The following is an 18,880-nucleotide window of genomic DNA, read 5'->3' as shown; positions in this document are numbered from 1 at the left end:
TGATATCAAGTTCTGAAGCTGTAGCAAATAAGATTATATTAAGTATTTTTTTAAATACTCATCGATTTCCAAAATGTATTTCTAAGCATTGTCTTTTTATTTTGTTAACTGGAAGAGATACTAAATATAATGACAAACAACTCATTGAATCTTACATATTATATTCTTCATTTAAATACATTAAATTTTCAATTCTCTTATCAGCAATAAATGAACAAAATTTGACAGATGAACAAAAATTTAAATTGTTGAAGATTATCAATATTGAAAAAGATGAAAAAATCATAGAAAATATTGCTCCAAAATATTTTTTTACCGAGAATGTTAAAGAAAATAATTGGCGACAGTTTTTGGTTGATTTGGCTTATTTAACATTTACTAAAAAACCTGCATGTGAAGTTATTGATGAATTCAAATCATATATGCCAATAGAAGAATTAAAAAACATCTCGGTAATTGAGGCCAAAAAAATATTATATTAAAATTAAAATATTATATTAAAACACAAGATATTTTAAAAAAAAGCTTTGAATATTTAGTATGATTTATTGTATCAAAATGCAATGTCAGTGCCATAGCAGAACAATTTCTAATTTTTTGTACAGCATCAACTAATCTGCCACTTGAACCAACATTTATTGATTATAATGCAGTGTTCTGGCACCCCAACACATAAACAAGGCAATGCATTAGACCCGTTTATTACAAGAATTGTAGATCCAGTTATTTTCAATTTTCATTTCTGTTCATCTGGCAATCTGCAGTAAGCTTGAACTTATTCGCCCAAAAAATCCTACAGTCATAGTAAAGTCATGCAATATCTATCTCATAATGGACTCTGATTTCTGCAAAGATATATTGCAGAATTTAACATCATTAATGATAGTGCTGATTACAACTTTTTAACTTCTAAGTGGAAAAATATGATTGTATTTTTTCACAAGCTCCTGACAAACATGCTCCCATAAAACAACGCACTATTAAAGTCCACCATGGTTTAACAGTCACATCAGAGAAGCCAGAAAAACATCGAACGACAATTGTAATCAGCCTAATAAATAAACTCTCAAAGAATTTCATCTGGCTTCAACAATAGTAAATGGAGTTCTTTAAAGATAAGCCAATTGTAAAAAACGCAACTTACCAGCTACGTTTCGGCTAGCTTTGGTAGCCTTGATCACGCAAATGACGCCTTGTTGTTACAGTGACCAACCACTCTACTGAACCAAATCCAATCCAAATTGCAAACTAAGTTGGACGTTGAAGATATTGTAGAACTTCTGATGTAAACTGATGTGGTGTTTTGACAAGGTAAAGAAAGACAGAGATGACAAGAACGAAAACCAGGGTGAGATAACAACAGCCACCAAGGAAAAAAACAAGGTCCGTGTTGCTCTACCATACGTCCCAGTCCTCACTGAAAGATTACGAAGATCATTCAAACAACATAATATCAACACCTTCATCAAACCGAACAAGTTAAAAGACACCCTTGCTCACCCAAAAGACCAAATTCCAAAAGAACGTCATTGTGGAGTCGTAAAATTGGATGTCACAATTGTGATAAAGTACATATTGGCGAAACCGGAAGAGCATTGGAAGTGAGGATTGATGAACACAGGATTGATGTTACAAACAATACACCAGGCCTTAGAACAAGAGCATCAAGGAATTCTCGGTCCATTTTCACCCACGAATCGGCGATTACAGATCATGTCATTGCTGAACATCATATTCCAAACTGGGGCAACACAAAGATATTAGACAAAGAACCACACACGATAGCCAGAAAAATCAAAGAATCACTATGGATACGCAAAACAAGCAACAACATTAATCGGGATCAAGGAGGACATGATCTCAGCCACATATGCGATGATTTACTACGAAGGCCAACAGTAGAGCTGCCAACAGTAGAGCTGGCAACAAGAGGAGGGGGGAACCAACGAAAAGCTGACGTAAGAACTTACATGCAAGATCACCGAAGCATGAACAACGTCACTGTAACAACAAGGCGTCATTTGTGTGATCAAGGCTACCGAAGCAAGCCGAAACGTAGCTGGTAAGTTGGATACGTGTGCCTAACAAAATGACATTATTATTATTATTATTACTTAAGAATCTACACTGGTACCCCTTGAAATGAGAATTACATACAAAACAGGCTTACTCGTTTATAATATTCTTAATGACTCTGCCCCACCACTCATTGAACTGATATCACTCTATGTTCCATCTTGCTCTAATCTGCCTTCGGTAAACCAACTCCGTGTATTTAAAAACTCCTTGGGTGAGAGATCCTTCATGGTTGCTACGGCCAGAGTCTGGAATACACGTCCAGATCAAGGCTTCACCCTTCACACACAAATTTAAAACTAATCTTAAAACCTTCTATTTGGAAACATATTTTACATAATTTCCTAACTTTTTACACTTACCTTACTTGGGTCAGCGTCGCTGCCTCGGTGGTGCACGGTAGCGGAGCCTGAGGCACAGGCCAAAGGTGGAAACTATTGGAGCCCAGCATACCACCTTGTGTAGAGTATCTGCGAATACATGGCTACATAGAGAGAGTGACGCTGACCCAAATACGGCTCATGTAATTTAATTGATTCTGGTCCTTAAACTTTATTGTTTCTTTTGTTGGTCATATTTTTGACTTCTTGTGGAGGGGCGCCATGTGCATTTTCTTTAAACGGATACTGGCTCTTTAAAAAGTTTTCATTATTATTATTGTGATTATTAAGAGAAGATGCTGCACATATTTCAAACTTTATTCATTTACCAACTACATATAATTCATATCAAGAATTTAAGGAAGAATTCATGAATACACTGACACAATTTTTAGCTTTTGATATTTTTTATAAATAAATTAATTGATTTTAATAAACTTTTGAACTTTTAATAGTTCTATATATTTGACTTTGTTTCTTTGACAAAATAAAAAAATTTTTGTATTGTAAAAAATTTGTATTGTATTTTATTGTATTGTTTAGGATGAGTATTATGGTTTCGGAAGGGGAGGGGGGAGTGCCCCTAATGTCACCAGTCTTCATCCCTCACCCACTGACCAGTGGTTTCAAACAATTACTTTTCTTAATACAATAATAGGGGATTAACGTCGCATTCTTTACCCCTCACTCACTGACTAGTTGTTATGTGAGGGGGATCTAGCTCAAAAATAAAGTGATTAAAGTAATTCCCCCCCCCCCCCACCGTGATTGGAGGGGGGAGGAGAGAGACTGGGTGGGACCTCAGCTGGGTGAGGCCCCTACTGGGGTGCAAGTATTTTTGGGGTGTTGTCTATGGTAAAGACAAAATCTAGCAACCATGAGGAACATTATATTTAAATATCATGAATAATCAATTACCAGATCCGGGAAGCGTGACGGCGGTATGAGTCGTGTCTAGCGAATCCCAGCGAGCGTTAGAATGAGTGGAAGTCCAGCTTGTGAACCATGTTTCGGAGTGAGTGAGATGTGATTGCATCTTGATACGTCATTGCAGCTTGTTGTAGGGCCTAAGTTATGAAGTGTAATTGTAGTCAATAAATGTTCGCTGGAGTCTGTGAAATCTCATGGACTCTCGTAAATTTTGAATTTCATTTTTATTATTTAATTATTGTTCAATGTAATATGATGAAGCAATTTCTTGTAGTGGAACGTTTGTTTTACCAAGACCAAACAGGTCTGTATGCCTACAGTATACAGTAATAATAATAATTGATTAGGAACTACACTTTTCAATCAGTGGCACATACACTTCTCAATAGAAGGTGCGTCCAAAACAATCCAGCAAAGTTCACAAAATACTTAAGCTAAGAAAAAAACAACTCAAATTTCAAAATGGGACATCAAGGTAAAGTAAAAAAAGAGAAAATGTTAAGTCATGTAAAAACTTAAATGTAATCTTAAACTAAAAACAGTTTTTACATAACATAACAGTATTATGTTATCGTCTTCTGTCGGTTTAAGTCATTGACGGGGACAATAGGAAGCTTTCGATTTGTGCGACGACGCGACGCTAGAACGTAATCACTCATGTGTGACCGTTCTATCTGGCGCCCTACGTTCTCTGCATACGTAGATTTGACAAATTGCATTCCATGTGCCAATGACTTTTAGTGACTTCATTACGTTCTACAGTGTACGTCCTACCATCGTCGTGCAATCGAAATCTCAATATTGATTGTTAAAATACTCCTGAAAGTTGTAGTGGTCGTGTAGACTAAGCATGAAATCAAGAGTGACTATTTTGAGAACGAATTATAGTTTTTATTTTATAGTTTATAAAACGAAACCACCCCTCCCCCCCACCCACCACCCCCACCCACTGCAGTGCCTCCACTGGCCGGTCCACCCTTGCAGAAACAGATTCTGCTATATATACTAAGTGTTTTTTTTTTAGGAAAGTCAAACTTCTGCGAGGGCCGGCCGAGGTTCTTATGCAGACATAAAATATTAGACCCGACACACTATAGCCTAATTGTAAAGTTGTGAATAGAAGCAAAGAAAACAGAGATCGATGTACAGTCTCATATCATATTGTGAAACTCCGAAAAAAAAGTTAGTACATGTCAACGTGATTCAATATTTTAACTTGATTTGTTCAACTGCAAAGCACCACAATATAAAATTCTTCTTTTTTGTAATAAGTCTTTGGTTTGGGAACATATACATTTGTTTTACTTTTACGAAAGTCATAGCTGTAATCATTTAAAGAGAACAGGTATGTTAAGTAAGATGGTGCCATATTATTTAAAATTTTATAAACAAGAAAATTACAATCATTATGTTTACCTGATAGTGGAAGACAGTTTAAATTACTAAGTATATTTGCACTAGGTGTTTTCCAGGCTGATGATGTAAAATGAATACCATGATAATATTGGTGATGATTTAATGATAATTTGAATATATTTTTATTACTATTTTCTTGTTCTTTTTAAAATAATTAAATAGATTCACTTACAGTTCTTGTTGGCTTGATGCCAAGTTTTTTAGGAGGCAGTAGTAATACTTGCTTGATCAAGATGTGTATAAGAGACAGGAGTGGAAGTCCAGCTTGTGAACCATGTTTCGGAGTGAGTGAGATGTGATTGCATCTTGATACGTCATTGCAGCTTGTTGTAGGGCCTAAGTTATGAAGTGTAATTGTAGTCAATAAATGTTCGCTGGAGTCTGTGAAATCTCATGGACTCTCGTAAATTTTGAATTTCATTTTTATTATTTAATTATTGTTCAATGTAATATGATGAAGCAATTTCTTGTAGTGGAACGTTTGTTTTACCAAGACCAAACAGGTCTGTATGCCTACAGTATACAGTAATAATAATAATTGATTAGGAACTACACTTTTCAATCAGTGGCACATACACTTCTCAATAGAAGGTGTGTCCCAAAACAATCCAGTAAAGTTCACAAAATACTTAAGCTAAGAAAAAAACAACTCAAATTTCAAAATGGGACATCAAGGTAAAGTAAAAAAAGAGAAAATGTTAAGTCATGTAAAAACTTAAATGTAATCTTAAACTAAAAACTTCAGTTTTTACATAACATAACAGTATTATGTTATCGTCTTCTGTCGGTTTAAGTCATTGACAGGGGACAATAGGAAGCTTTCGATTTGTGCGATGACGCGACGCTAGAACGGAATCACTCATGCGTGACCGTTCTATCTGGCGTCTTACGTTCTCTGCATACGTAGATTTGGCCAAATTGCGTTCCAGAATCTACTCGACGAGTTGATCTTAACGTTCTCACATGTGCCAATGACTTTTAGTGACTTCATTACGTTCTACGTCCTACCGTCGTCGTGCAATCGAAAGCTCAATATTGATTGTTAAAAATACTCCTGAAAGTTGTAGTGGACACCTAGCATGAAATCAAGAGTCTGACTATTTTGAGAACGAATTATAGTTTTTATTTTATAGTTTATAAAACGAAACCACCCCCACCCACTGCAGTGCCTCCACTGGCCGGTCCACCCTTGCAGAAACAGATTCTGCTATATATACTAAGTGTTTTTTTTTTGGAAAGTCAAACTTCTGCGAGGGCCGGCCGAGGTTCTTATGCAGATCCGACACACTATAGCCTAATTGTAAAGTTGTGAATAGAAGCAAAGAAAACAGAGATCGATGTACTGTCTCATATCATATTGTGAAACTCCGAAAAAAAGTTAGTACATGTCAACGTGATTCAATATTTCAACTTGATTTGTTCAACTGCAGAATTCATACTCTCTTATCTTTTAGCAAGATTCTTAATTAGCTTGCCACCATCGGACAAGAAAAGGCACGATTAGGAACAGTTTGTTGCTTCACAAAGATTGCTGGTTTATGCACGCCTGTAACACGAAAGGTTCTTCAACATTGTTTTATTTTATAAAATAAATTCTAGTGATGCTTTAAATATAATAGGCCTATATTACGGACAAAAATGTCGATTTAAACAGGACTGTAAAAGCGAAGGACTCCAGAATAACCTTAAATTTGAGGTACAGTATGTGTAGCAGTAAGACTTAAGACAAACGATATGTGAAGGGTATGCAAACGAATGAGACCTTAAGGGGAGTAATATCCCTACCACATGATGTTTGTTGATGTTTTTTAGTTAAAGATAGTATGGTTTGTATTTCTTAAACTCAGTGTATTTTGTAAGCGTACAAGAGTCGATTAAAGCCACTGAGTAGTAGTAGTAGTTGTAGTAGTAGTAGTTGTAGTAGTAGTAGTAGTAGTAGTAGTAGTAGTAATAGTAGTAGTAGTAGTGAAGTACCACTTTATTTAGTCATGAAGCACAAATCCACAAATACAATGCTGTTTTTCATTAAAAGCACCACAATATAAAATTCTTCTTTTTTGTAATAAGTCTTTGGTTTGGGAACATATACATTTGTTTTACTTTTACGAAAGTCATAGCTGTAATCATTTAAAGAGAACAGGTATGTTAAGTAAGATGGTGCCATATTATTTAAAATTTTATAAACAAGAAAATTACAATCATTATGTTTACCTGATAGTGGAAGACAGTTTAAATTACTAAGTATATTTGCACTAGGTGTTTTCCAGGCTGATGATGTAAAATGAATACCATGATAATATTGGTGATGATTTAATGATAATTTGAATATATTTTTATTACTATTTTCTTGTTCTTTTTAAAATAATTAAATAGATTCACTTACAGTTCTTGTTGGCTTGATGCCAAGTTTTTTAGGAGGCAGTAGTAATACTTGCTTGATCATTATTACATTCATCTGTTGAAAGCAAAACATTCAAAATTAATAACAGTTGACATACTTAGTATCTACAATTTGGGAAAAGGAAATTCAGAGAGAAGGTTCAAATCTCCAACCTCAAGGCAGGGGCAGAGATGTTGGGGGGGGGGGAGCGCACGGGAGAGCACAGGCCCTCGTGGTTCCTTACTGGATCTGCCCCTGCTGCAAGGATGAGACAGCAATACAATCCCTGCACACACCGCTCCCGCTACATATACGGCAGTTGTGAAGCTTCACTGCATTTGGGGTCTCTCAAACTTGGAGGTTAGAACCCTTGTTGTGCATTTCAAGGCACTTTACCTATGGCTGTCTCTCCACCCAGAAGTATAAATGTGTAACTGGTAGGATGAAGTGGCATTAAATTTTTTGGTCTCTGTGCTACCTGAACGCACTTTGTACTATATAAATTGAAACATTATTAATTATTAATATCTTATAGTTTCACTTACCTTTGAAATGGGTATAAATACAACCAGGAAACCTGTGATAATAATAGTAACGAGATGAACAAGAACAAGAATTGGAAATCCCAACACAGCCCATATGATGAAGGACAGCTTCTAAAAAAAACAAACAAACACATACACATTTCTTCAAAATTAAATTGTTTTAATAGTTTTTTCCATAAAAAAATTACAAAAAAATAAATAATATTTATTTAATAAAATTTAAAAAATATATAAAAAGAACAAAGATAGATAAAAAAATGTAAAAAATAATAATTAATAAAAAAAAAATTAAAAAATGATAATGATGAATAAAAATAAACCATAATAATTAATAAACGAACAATTAAATCAACAAAATAAAAAATTTAAATAGAGAAATATACAACTACATAACATAGTTCTATCATGAAATTCGCGAGTATGCATTTGAGTATGCATTTGACAAGAAAGCAGGCACCCTCTAACATGAATCCCACTTCATTTTATGAGAGTATTACCCCCTGAACATTTCACCTACCATCTTTTATTTATTATTAAACAGATGGAGTAAAACAAAATAAATATTTGTGGTGCATTATAACTTGATATATCAAAGGTACAAACAACTTTGTTTAACTGCCAGGAGTAGGCCCTAACTTTCCTTTTAAATAAAAGTTAGGTATGGAGAAACACCTAAACCATAAAAAAAATACAATGTACAATATACTTTCTTCTCCTACTGCCAAAACAAGGTACTGTATATTGCAAAACATACACTACACATAAACAAACATCAAAAATACACTTAGGACTACACTAAAAATAAATCAATGAGGAAGCCATCTATATATGTTTAAAAACCGTGTTGTATTTATTAATAGAATCAGGAACAAAAATGCCAGGAGTGACACCGTGAAGAGCGTGGGACACATAGTCGAATACCTAAATGACTGTGTTTAAAATTACAGTGGAAAATAGATAATGTTTTTTAGATAAACACACATTGTACTCATGGGTGATTAGAATGCAAGACTTCCTGACTATAGTTTGGATGCTCTATACTGACCTATTAGTGGTGACACTCCCAGTTTTAAAATATTCAAAAAAATATATATATATATCGTTATCATTTTCGTCAAATATGTTTTTTGTGTAAACAGTACAACATGTCAAAGTTTTTCCTCCACAGCCTGGCTTTAAAGGCCAAGAAAATCTACCAGTACACTGTAGTGCATAAGAAAGACATAAATGAAAAAAAGCCAGCCATAGCTAAGGCCAAAAAAAAAAAAAAAAAAAAAAAAAAAAACTAAGGCCAAAAAAAAAAAAAAAAAAAAAAAAAAATTCTTACGTTGGCCACGTTTTATGAAAATTGGTAGGTTGGAAGGAAAACTTTTTTGGTATAACAAAAATAAACAACATAATAATGCAAGCAGATATTACATGAAATACTGCTTACCAAATAACAGGTGGAGTCTGATGACTTTGATATCCCTCTAGTAATAGCAATTGGAATTGTCTCATCTTCAAGAATCGGAGTATCTACTTCTTCTTTGGAGGAATTGCTGCCCAGTACCTCCTCTTCACTTTTCTATTTTAAGAAGATTAAAAAAGGAGTTTCAAATCACTTTCATCACTATAAAATGTTATATATTCATATAGTTATATATTTCATATACAGGACAAATCAGATAAAATATACAACAAAAAATGATGTCTATTGTAGGAGCGCAGGTGCAGCGTATAAAGTGTTTGATCATGAGATCGGGAGTTCGAGACCGACGTATGTCGCATTGCTTGTGTCCAATTAGGCAAGGAACGTTACTTACGTTTGCCTCTCTCCAACCAGGAATATAAATGGGTACCTGGTAGGATGAGGTGGCATTGCAAGTATTAGTCTGTGTCTTAGCATAGACAGTTCTAAAGTTTTGTTTATAAATTATAAAGAAATTTTGCAACAAAAGCCATGCAAATATAAATTCAAAACAGTTTTTATGCCCATCCCTGATGTATACTGCTGATTTACATGTTATAACATGTTTTCAGGTTAAGTAATTAATTTTTCATTGTATTTAGTGAAGTGTTTTGTTGTAATATGGATGCACCACCAGATGGTGTGTGCCACTGAAACAAAATTGCTTCCAATAAAGTTCAAAGTTCAATAATTATTTACCTTTTGAACAAATTTTCCAAATGGCCACAGCAGATACCAAGCCAACCTTAAACAAAAAAAGCCTAAGAAATAGAACGGTATACAATGTTTAAAAAAAAATCTTAAACATGATTATATATGACAAAATAATAATGGTAAAATATATTTATAAATATACAGTATATATATACAATGATTTATGTAAAAATATATACGAAATATAATTCAGCACAATATAAATAAGGAATTTTTGGTATACCCCGACAAACATGTGCGCACAGTCATTTGACTGGAGACATTACGAGAGTGGTATATTTTAGATGATATTTAGGATCCTAATTTTCCCTAAAAAATTGTTTTGCTTTTCCATCTCATCTTACAAACATACACAAAAACACCCAGAGACATGCTCCTGTGCTGCGACCCCACAAATCCATATGTATATTTCTTTATATACAATTATGAAATACTTCCTGTTGTGTTAAAGCATGTACACACCTGATATGATACAGTATAAATAATAATCAATAAATAACATCCTCTTTAACATAATTCAGGAAATCGTTTGCCAATATTCAATTCACATATTAAACTCAACATTCTTCATTACTAAACCTAAGTTAATGAAAATATTATGATATATACAAGGAAGTAATAATAAACAAGTATTATAAAAAAATTCCTGCAATAATTTGAGTAAAGACACTCTGTCCCTAAATATATACAAAAAAGGCTATGTTCAAACACGGCAATTAACTGTTAGCAGAATCAGGATTACAAACGTATGTACGCACACACCTGGCGTTCATGCAAGAAAATCCCTGATCCAGATACCAAGAAGACGATCGGATCACTGAAACTTGGAAATGCGTACATGTGATTGGTTAATCATTAGCGTATCCGGATCCTGGTAATGGTTAGCGCAAACCAATCAGGCGTTCTCCCACAGGTGCTAACAGGTTGTACAGCTCTCGTGTATATCTGACCTTAGTTAATAAATGGCAAAGGGCGCTCACAATTAAATAGCTAAAGCTTCTAGTAAAATATCAGATGTGTATAAGAGACAGATATATGACAAAATAATAATGGTAAAATATATTTATAAATATACAGTATATATATACAATGATTTATGTAAAAATATATACGAAATATAATTCAGCACAATATAAAAAAGGAATTTTTGGTATACCCCGACAAACATGTGCGCAGTGTCATTTGACTGGTGACATTACGAGAGTGGCATATTTTAGATGATATTTGGGATCCTAATTTTCCCTAAAAAATTGTTTTGCTTTCCCATCTCATCTTACAAACATACACACAAGCACCCAGAGACATGCTCCTGTGCTGCAACCCCCACAGTGAAGTAAAATTCAGTTGTAAAATTGAGATTGTCAACTTTAATCATAATGTTTTATGTTGGTTTGATCATGTAATAAATAATATTTACTTCTTATGCAGCTCATCCTCTCTAGGCCTCTATGCAGGGGGGAGGGCTTAACCAGGAACCGTCCGGCTGACTTTTGGATGGCCAACAATTATTTAGGACAGCCACGTTTATCATGATGGCTTGGACGGCTTGTCCTACTATGCTCAGCCTAGTCTAATTGGCCTGGTCTACTTTAGCAAATTCTTTATATTCTTCATATCTATCAAATGTTGCATTAAACTAAAGCATATTTTGTTTTTCTGGCTAAACCCCTGATGCGGGGTCTTAAGTCTCTTGCAAGTAGCAGTTGTGGGTATAGCTATGGAGGATTACAGTGCGATCAGTGTGACAGTATAGAAAAATGTAATGTTATGGTTGCAAAAACATCCGCCCATTGTTACATTTCTTTAAAAATCTCAATGTTTGGCCCATTATTTCAAAATTCTCAAGTTCAATTTCCAATCAATTTTGTATAGTTTACTGGCATTCCAACCAACATTATTCAACATCAAATTATGTGCTTTACAGCAGACACACTATGAAGAAACCATGCGTTTTCCTATCACACACTAACGCTTCCACAGGACCGTAACCTGGGAGTTTTGCTGAACCCTCTTTTTGTTCAGTTTACTACTGTAGTAGTATTTCATCATAACTTATTAACTTATCGGACAACTTCTGAGTTAAATTTGGCCGATAGGAAACCAACCCCTCTTCCCATGAACCTGGTTACGGGCCTATTCAACATACAATTCCAAGTAAAAAAATACCTACAGTAGATGGATGCTAGTACAGGTTACTATCTGGGTATTATAATTTTATGATGCATTGTGTGAAGCTGTGAAGTATTGACAGGTTACTGTCTAGATTGGTTCTACTGGTAGCCACAACCATTTTAGTAGACAAACATCTGTTGGTATTTTTTTCTATATGCTTTTACCTAAAAGCACTATGGAAAGTCTTAAGCAAAGTGTTACTTTTCATTTTTTTATTTATTTAATTTGTAATTTTAAAAATAAAAATGTACACATTATGATAAGATAAAAATTGTTTAATCTTTTGGATGTCATATGTTCACAAAAATACTTTTATTTAATATAAAATATTTATTATCATTATTATTATTATTATCATTATTATTATTATTTTATCGTATATTACATCTTATTATACCTATTGTCCTACCTACATTAAGAAGAACTCAGTAAAAACTAATTATTTATTTAAATGTGTAAGAGACCAGTAGGATATCCTATCAGCATAATTGTGAAACAAATTTTATTGCAGAATAACCATCCACTTAATGCCAAATACAATTACTTGCCCTCCAATTCACATCTTCGAAATGCCATACATCATCAGAAGAAACAATTATTGAAAACAAAATGAATTAAAGAAAACAACAAAACCATAGTATCTTAACTACCAGTGAAACTATCCCCCGCCGGACACCAACCCGGTATTTCTAAGTTTCGGGGATGAACATGAATGAAATCAGAAATTATTAAGAAGACTTTGCTTGAAAATATTTTATTTTTTTATTTTTATTTCAACAATCTTTAATGAGGATGGTCCATCCAGCCGAAGCTGATCATTAGGGACCCTCAATACACATAGTAAAACAAAACAAAAGAGCGTATTAAACTAAATTACAGTAAAATAAATAACAACCTCTCAATTCAAAATTTACATAAAGAATTAATTCAAAATTAAATAAAAAACTTAATATAAAAATTAAAATTAAATTACAATTAAAGATGTGAATGAAAGAGCAATATTAAAAAACAATAGGCAAAAGGGACATTAAAACAACAAAGGGAATAAAGTAGCCTGAATAAAATAATCAAATAAATTAAAAATAGATAATAGGCCAATGTATATGAGAACTATAATCAAATCACTCTTAATTTAAAGAAAATAAATCAATTTAAATTAATAAATAAAACAAAAAATAAATAATAAGGTAGAAATCAAAAAATGAATTCTCAGTGCAAATTCAAAACATGATTAAAAAAAATGCCAAAGAAACAGAATTACAGGAGAGAAAGAAGGAGGTAACTTTTGAGGGACGATTTAAAGGAGGAGTAAGTAGAAGCATTGCGGATATCTAAGGGAAGAGAGTTAAAGAAAGAGGGGGAATTAAAGCTAAATGAAAGTTTGAAAAGTTCAAAGTGGGGTCTGGGGATATGTAAGTCCCCTTTAGTGATCTGCCGAGTGTTCATGCGGCCATTTGCAGTTATTTTTGTGAGACACTGACAAATTGTTTGGGGAGCAAGATTGTGTAGAGCTTTAAAAGTTAAACAGTTGATATCGATATCTGTCATGGAAAGGAAGGGTCTTAGCACAAGAGAAGTGGAAAGAAGTTAAATGAGTAGTAGGAGGAAGATTAAGTAGGATGCGTATAGCTTTATTTTGAATTTTTTGAAGTTTAATGGTAGTAGTGGGTTTGGAACCCAGACGGATCAGCAGTAGTCGAGTCTAGATAGAAACAACAAATTGTACAAGAGGTGGAGAAGAATTATTAGTGAATTTAGAGGTGCGTGCAAGTAGGTAGGTGATGGAGTTGAGTTTTTTACAAAGTGAGGAAATATGAGATTTCCAGGTTAGGGTGTTGTCGATGGTCACTCCAAGGTGTTTGTGAGAGGTTACAGATTGGATAGGAGTGTCATCTAAAAGAAGGTTGATTGAATGATTAACTTTTAGCTTATTAGAAGAACTTATTAGCATAGATTTAGTTTTGTTAACATTGAGTGTTAGCTTGTTAGATTTGAACCAGGTAGAGAGTAATTGGAGAGTAGCATTAAGCTTTTGTTCAATAAGCTGTGAAGAGGGGTTAGTGAAGTAGACGATGGTGTCATCAATCATATGTAGATTTCAATCATATGTAGATTGGAAGAATATTTAAGTTTATCAGAAAGGTCAATCCATATGTATATTTCTTTATATACAATTATGAAATACTTCCTGTTGTGTTAAAGCATGTACACACCTGATATGATACAGTATAAATAATAATCAATAAATAACATCCTCTTTAACATAATTCAGGAAATCGTTTGCCAATATTCAATTCACATATTAAACTCAACATTCTTCATTACTAAACCTAAGTTAATGAAAATATTATGATATATACAAGGAAGTAATAATAAACAAGTATTATAAAAAAATTCCTGCAATAATTTGAGTAAAGACACTCTGTCCCTAAATATATACAAAAAAGGCTACAACATAGCTTCTGTCTCTTATACACATCTTAATATTTCATAATACTGTACCAAATGTTTATATTTTTGTGTATGATTAAAGCATCTTGTTCCTATTTGAGCATTGATATTATATTAATTATCCATATTTTTATATTGTGTTTATGGTGCTGCGCAGAAAAACTAATGTGTATGATTATGTAAATTATCAAAATTTTATACTGCACTGCATTTGTTTTTTCTCATATTTGTTCTTGCTTGTTCCTTAGGGTTTCTATTCTTGTAAATTTTAGTATTTTTGGGACAAATAAATGAAATGAAATAGTGTATTTTTAAATACACTATATTAACATCTTTAAAAGCTATTATGCGTACAAGAAAAGAAACCGTCACTTTTAAACACAGTGTAACAATAAAGTCTATCCATCTCTTATACTACTGTACAATTAGTATTATACCATTCTCTGTATAAATATAACATATTATTATATTTATATAACATCAGACTAAACAATTATTCAGTACTTAATTAATAAAAGAACTGAATTAAACTTGCCATAATCGCTGCCAATGATTGTTACGAACATTAGAAGGCCCACGAGTACGTAGATGAGCGAGATCCACCAACCAAACAAAATGACGTACAGTACATTTCCAACACCAAGTGTACCTACAAATACAGAAACATCTTAAATCACAATGTTATATATTTTAATAATTAATATACAGTAAAGCCATTTATTTTCGCGATTTTACAATTTGAAACATTTTTCGGCCTTGAAATTTGACGATTTTCCAGTCGCTTTATAACATGATGCAGAAACCAAATTTGGTGGGTTGCTCCAGATTTTTCAAACAATCTCCTACACTCTCGACTTTTAGGCTAGCTAATATAGGCAAGCCTACTGCAGCTACTCCGGGGAAGGCTTGTACAAGGTTTTTTTCAAATCGAAATGTTAGAAATTCTTGAAACGTAGGCCTAAACAAAGTAGACTAAAATGTTTATCAAGAGTTATAATAGTAAAGTGCGATGTAATGGCCTAGCTAGCCAAGATAGCTAGATTACTTTGGAAGACAAAACTATCATTCAAATTTTCGATTTTCACACGTCTTTAATTTTTGCGATTGTCATCTTATCGCGAAACCAACAAAAATTTAGGGTGCGCGAAAATAAAGGGCTTCACAGTATACAGTACTATTTTGTTAAAGCTAAAAAACAATAAAATTAAATATATCAAATATCCAATTCAAATATTGAAGTCAACACTCAGAACGATGTGCAGTACATCCATTGGAAATAAATAAAACCAAAATGTTATCATTTTTACTGCCAAAAAAACCCCACACCATTTCAGAATTTTATGACCATCCCATGGAAGCAAACATACTAACAATTTGTTGTATTGTTTAAGGCTCCTCCCAGAATATATAGAAGGACAAACTACTAACAAGTAATATAATATCATGCAGACTCCAAAAACACTAAGAGAAGCTATGATTTAATATTTTGTTCTTTATTCGAACATCATCATTCCTGATGAGATGTTCAAATAAAGAACGAAATATTGAACCATGACTTCTCTTAGTCTTTTTGGAGTCTGCATGATATATTATCTAAATATAATCACTGGACCACTTGGTTTCTACTAAAAAATTGTTGTATTGTTTTAAGTTTCAAAAATCAAATATAACATGGAAGGCAACTTACTAACAAATGGTTAGATTTTTTTAGGTTCTTCTCGTAACCTATGCAAGGCCAAATTACTAAAATTGTTGTATTGTTTTAGGTTTCCAACATAGCTTATGGAAGGCAACTTACTAACAAATGGTTGGATTGTTTTAGGCTCCTCATACAACTTCCGGACTACTTCAGATCGCTGTTCTAGTGGACGTGCTGTTAAATGAGACTTCCATTTCTTGAAACCAAACTAGAAATAAAAAACATTTTCACACTAAAATTACAATTTAATTAATTTAATACTATCGTCTGAAAATTAGAATAGGAAAAATGTTCTTAAATAATATCTAAATAATGCAATGTCTGCAGTTTTGGGCCATCATAAGCTATAATATTTCTCCCAAGAACCCCCACCAAGGATTATATTCTGGGACCATGACCTAGGCTTTAGGTGGCTCCTTGGTTCTAACCCCATGTTGGACTTGTTGGTCCGCCTGTCGGCAAATTTCTGGAGGCTGCTGGTGTGTGTTACCGTTGGAAAGTGTTATCCTATAAAACCAAATCCGAAACTAGCCTTATTAGTAAGTGCTAGAATGAAAATGTAAGAGGGAAGAATGTAAGTAATAGATAACAGATAATAATGAGATAATGATTTTCTATTTTATTTTTTCTTCAATTGGTAGTGTTCTTGTGTTTATGGGTATTCTGTTTATTTTCTTTGTTTTTTTTTAAATTTTTAAAATTTTTTATCCTAACTGATAACAATCTATTTATTAAATTTTGGATATTTCGAATTTGCTTCTACTTGTGATTTAAATTTTGAAATAGAATTATATTTTTATAAATCTTCGTACATAATGATAAATTTTAATTATATGAATGAGTTTTTGACATTAAGAAATTGCCTTTCCTTTTGATTAGGATTTTTATAAAATTTTTGTAAATAGTAATTATGGATAATTGATAATTTTTGTATTTATAATATAAATAATAATAATAATATTCTTAATTCTAATCAGCTGGTTTTTTGTTTCTTTATCAAAGAATGTCTTTTTATTGTGCCTGTTTGTGTTTTATTTCTTACTCTGAATATTTTGTATTATTCAATCTGTTATACAATTGCAATAAAATGAGTTATGAGTTATGAAATGAAATATCAATGAGTACTTTACCGTAAAGTGCTCTAATAAGAGACGCAGAGCTTATAACATTTTTGGAGGCTTCAGCGAGCAGCCCTCATTAGCATATATTAATGTGGCAATTTTCACATGCACGTTCCCATGTTACCTATTTCACGAATTCCCTTAGTTCGGTATTAAACTACTATATCGTAAATGAATGTTTCGAAAGATGCAGTATGCTTGTATCTTCATTGTGTTATCTATTCATTTGAACACTCTATACATTGTATTTTAAAACCCTGTTTCTCAAAGTGTCTCATATAGGGTAAAATGTACGCTCAAGCTCTGTGGCGCTTATTAAAAATAGAATCTCACCGCTGCGCTTATTACGAGAGCGGCACTTGCGATTAAATCATATTTGGTGCGGTGCTTATTCGAGAGCGCGGCGCTTATTTGAGCATCTTCAGTATTATAATTACCATGGAATTTTGCTCCATTTTCTGTGCTTCAATTGCGTTCTCTGCTTCAACCATCACGAACCCATCCTCACTGATTCTGTCATTGGTATTTGAGCGCTCCCTGCTACCAAAACGCAGTCGTGGTCCCTGATTACTTTGAATCTCACATGGACCATTGTCATGATCAATTAAACAATGATCACCAGCACCTAAACAAATGGAGAAAATAAATTTTGACTAGAATACTGGTCAGCAGGGTCAAAAGAGGAAAGGTCATGGTTGGGGTCCTGGGAGAAAATCAGTACACTAAAAAAATTGGACAAATTTAGACCAATTCAAGAAGTTCCAAGATTTTAGTTTAAAAATAGTGTGCCTAAATTTTCAAAAAACTAATTTTCCTTTTTTTTTTTTTTTTTTTTTGGTCAAGTGGCTTAAACTGTCTGATGGTAGGGGATTAAGTCTGTTCCTATGAAATATATTAGTCAAACTTTCAGCCAGAAATAGACATTGGAGCTATGGTCTATTTAATAAATGTACTGGGGAGCAGCGACCCCTGTGAGTGGAAGCTGCCCTGATGAGATGCCTTGATGGTCCAGGTCCCGACCTGTGCCCCCTTTTGGATGACCTAGGTGTCACTAGTCCAGGAACATCACAGGACATGTCATCCATACGTACGAGAGCGTACTTCACTTACAGCGGTGATGAACAGCAGTAGCTTCAGTGCTTGAGAAAGAGATAGCATCTGAAACATTGCAGGTATGCAACTATTTGCTTCTGGTTATTCCAAAATCTAAGAAAATTCTTTAAAAAAAGGAAGTGGATATACGGTATTTACGTCGCCGTAAACAAATCAGTAAATGATATATTTACGTAAACGAAACAACGCGTGCGCAGTCATACTTTAATAAACTTGCATTTTCAGCACTGCGTGGCCTCCAAGCCGCGGGGATTCCCCCAAGTTCACCAAGGCACTGCTTAATTTATAATTTTGGTTTTTTTTAAATTTTTTATTAAACTAATTTAATTTTCTACAACAGCACATTATGTAGTTTAATCACTAAATAAGTTATTAAATCATTGTGTTAACTTTTCAAATAAAAGTAATATTATGAGCTGAAAATGTTATGTTC

At 33.3% G+C, this 18,880-nt stretch overlaps 1 protein-coding gene across 1 annotated transcript in view; it reads right to left on the bottom strand.

The window, feature by feature from the left end:
* LOC117117997 (putative cation exchanger C521.04c) overlaps positions 1-18,880 on the bottom strand; it is a 41,983-nt gene that overhangs the window by 21,695 nt on the left and 1,408 nt on the right. The window contains exons 2-8 of the mRNA XM_033262491.1: positions 17,772-17,959; positions 16,313-16,421; positions 15,050-15,163; positions 9,877-9,938; positions 9,163-9,294; positions 7,728-7,838; positions 7,186-7,257 (exon numbers count right to left, since the gene is read on the bottom strand). Of these exons, the coding sequence (XP_033118382.1) occupies positions 7,186-7,257; positions 7,728-7,838; positions 9,163-9,294; positions 9,877-9,938; positions 15,050-15,163; positions 16,313-16,421; positions 17,772-17,959 (788 nt within the window). The remainder of the gene's footprint in view (positions 1-7,185; positions 7,258-7,727; positions 7,839-9,162; positions 9,295-9,876; positions 9,939-15,049; positions 15,164-16,312; positions 16,422-17,771; positions 17,960-18,880) is intronic.

The sequence above is a fragment of the Anneissia japonica genome, unplaced genomic scaffold, assembly GCF_011630105.1.
Source record: "Anneissia japonica isolate Jap-2015-1 unplaced genomic scaffold, ASM1163010v1 scaffold785_len581690_cov155, whole genome shotgun sequence".
In the NCBI taxonomy this organism is placed as follows: Eukaryota; Metazoa; Echinodermata; class Crinoidea; order Comatulida; family Comatulidae; genus Anneissia; species Anneissia japonica.
The sequence above is the reverse complement of the archived record's forward strand: the minus strand, read 5'-3'. Positions and strand labels throughout refer to the sequence as shown.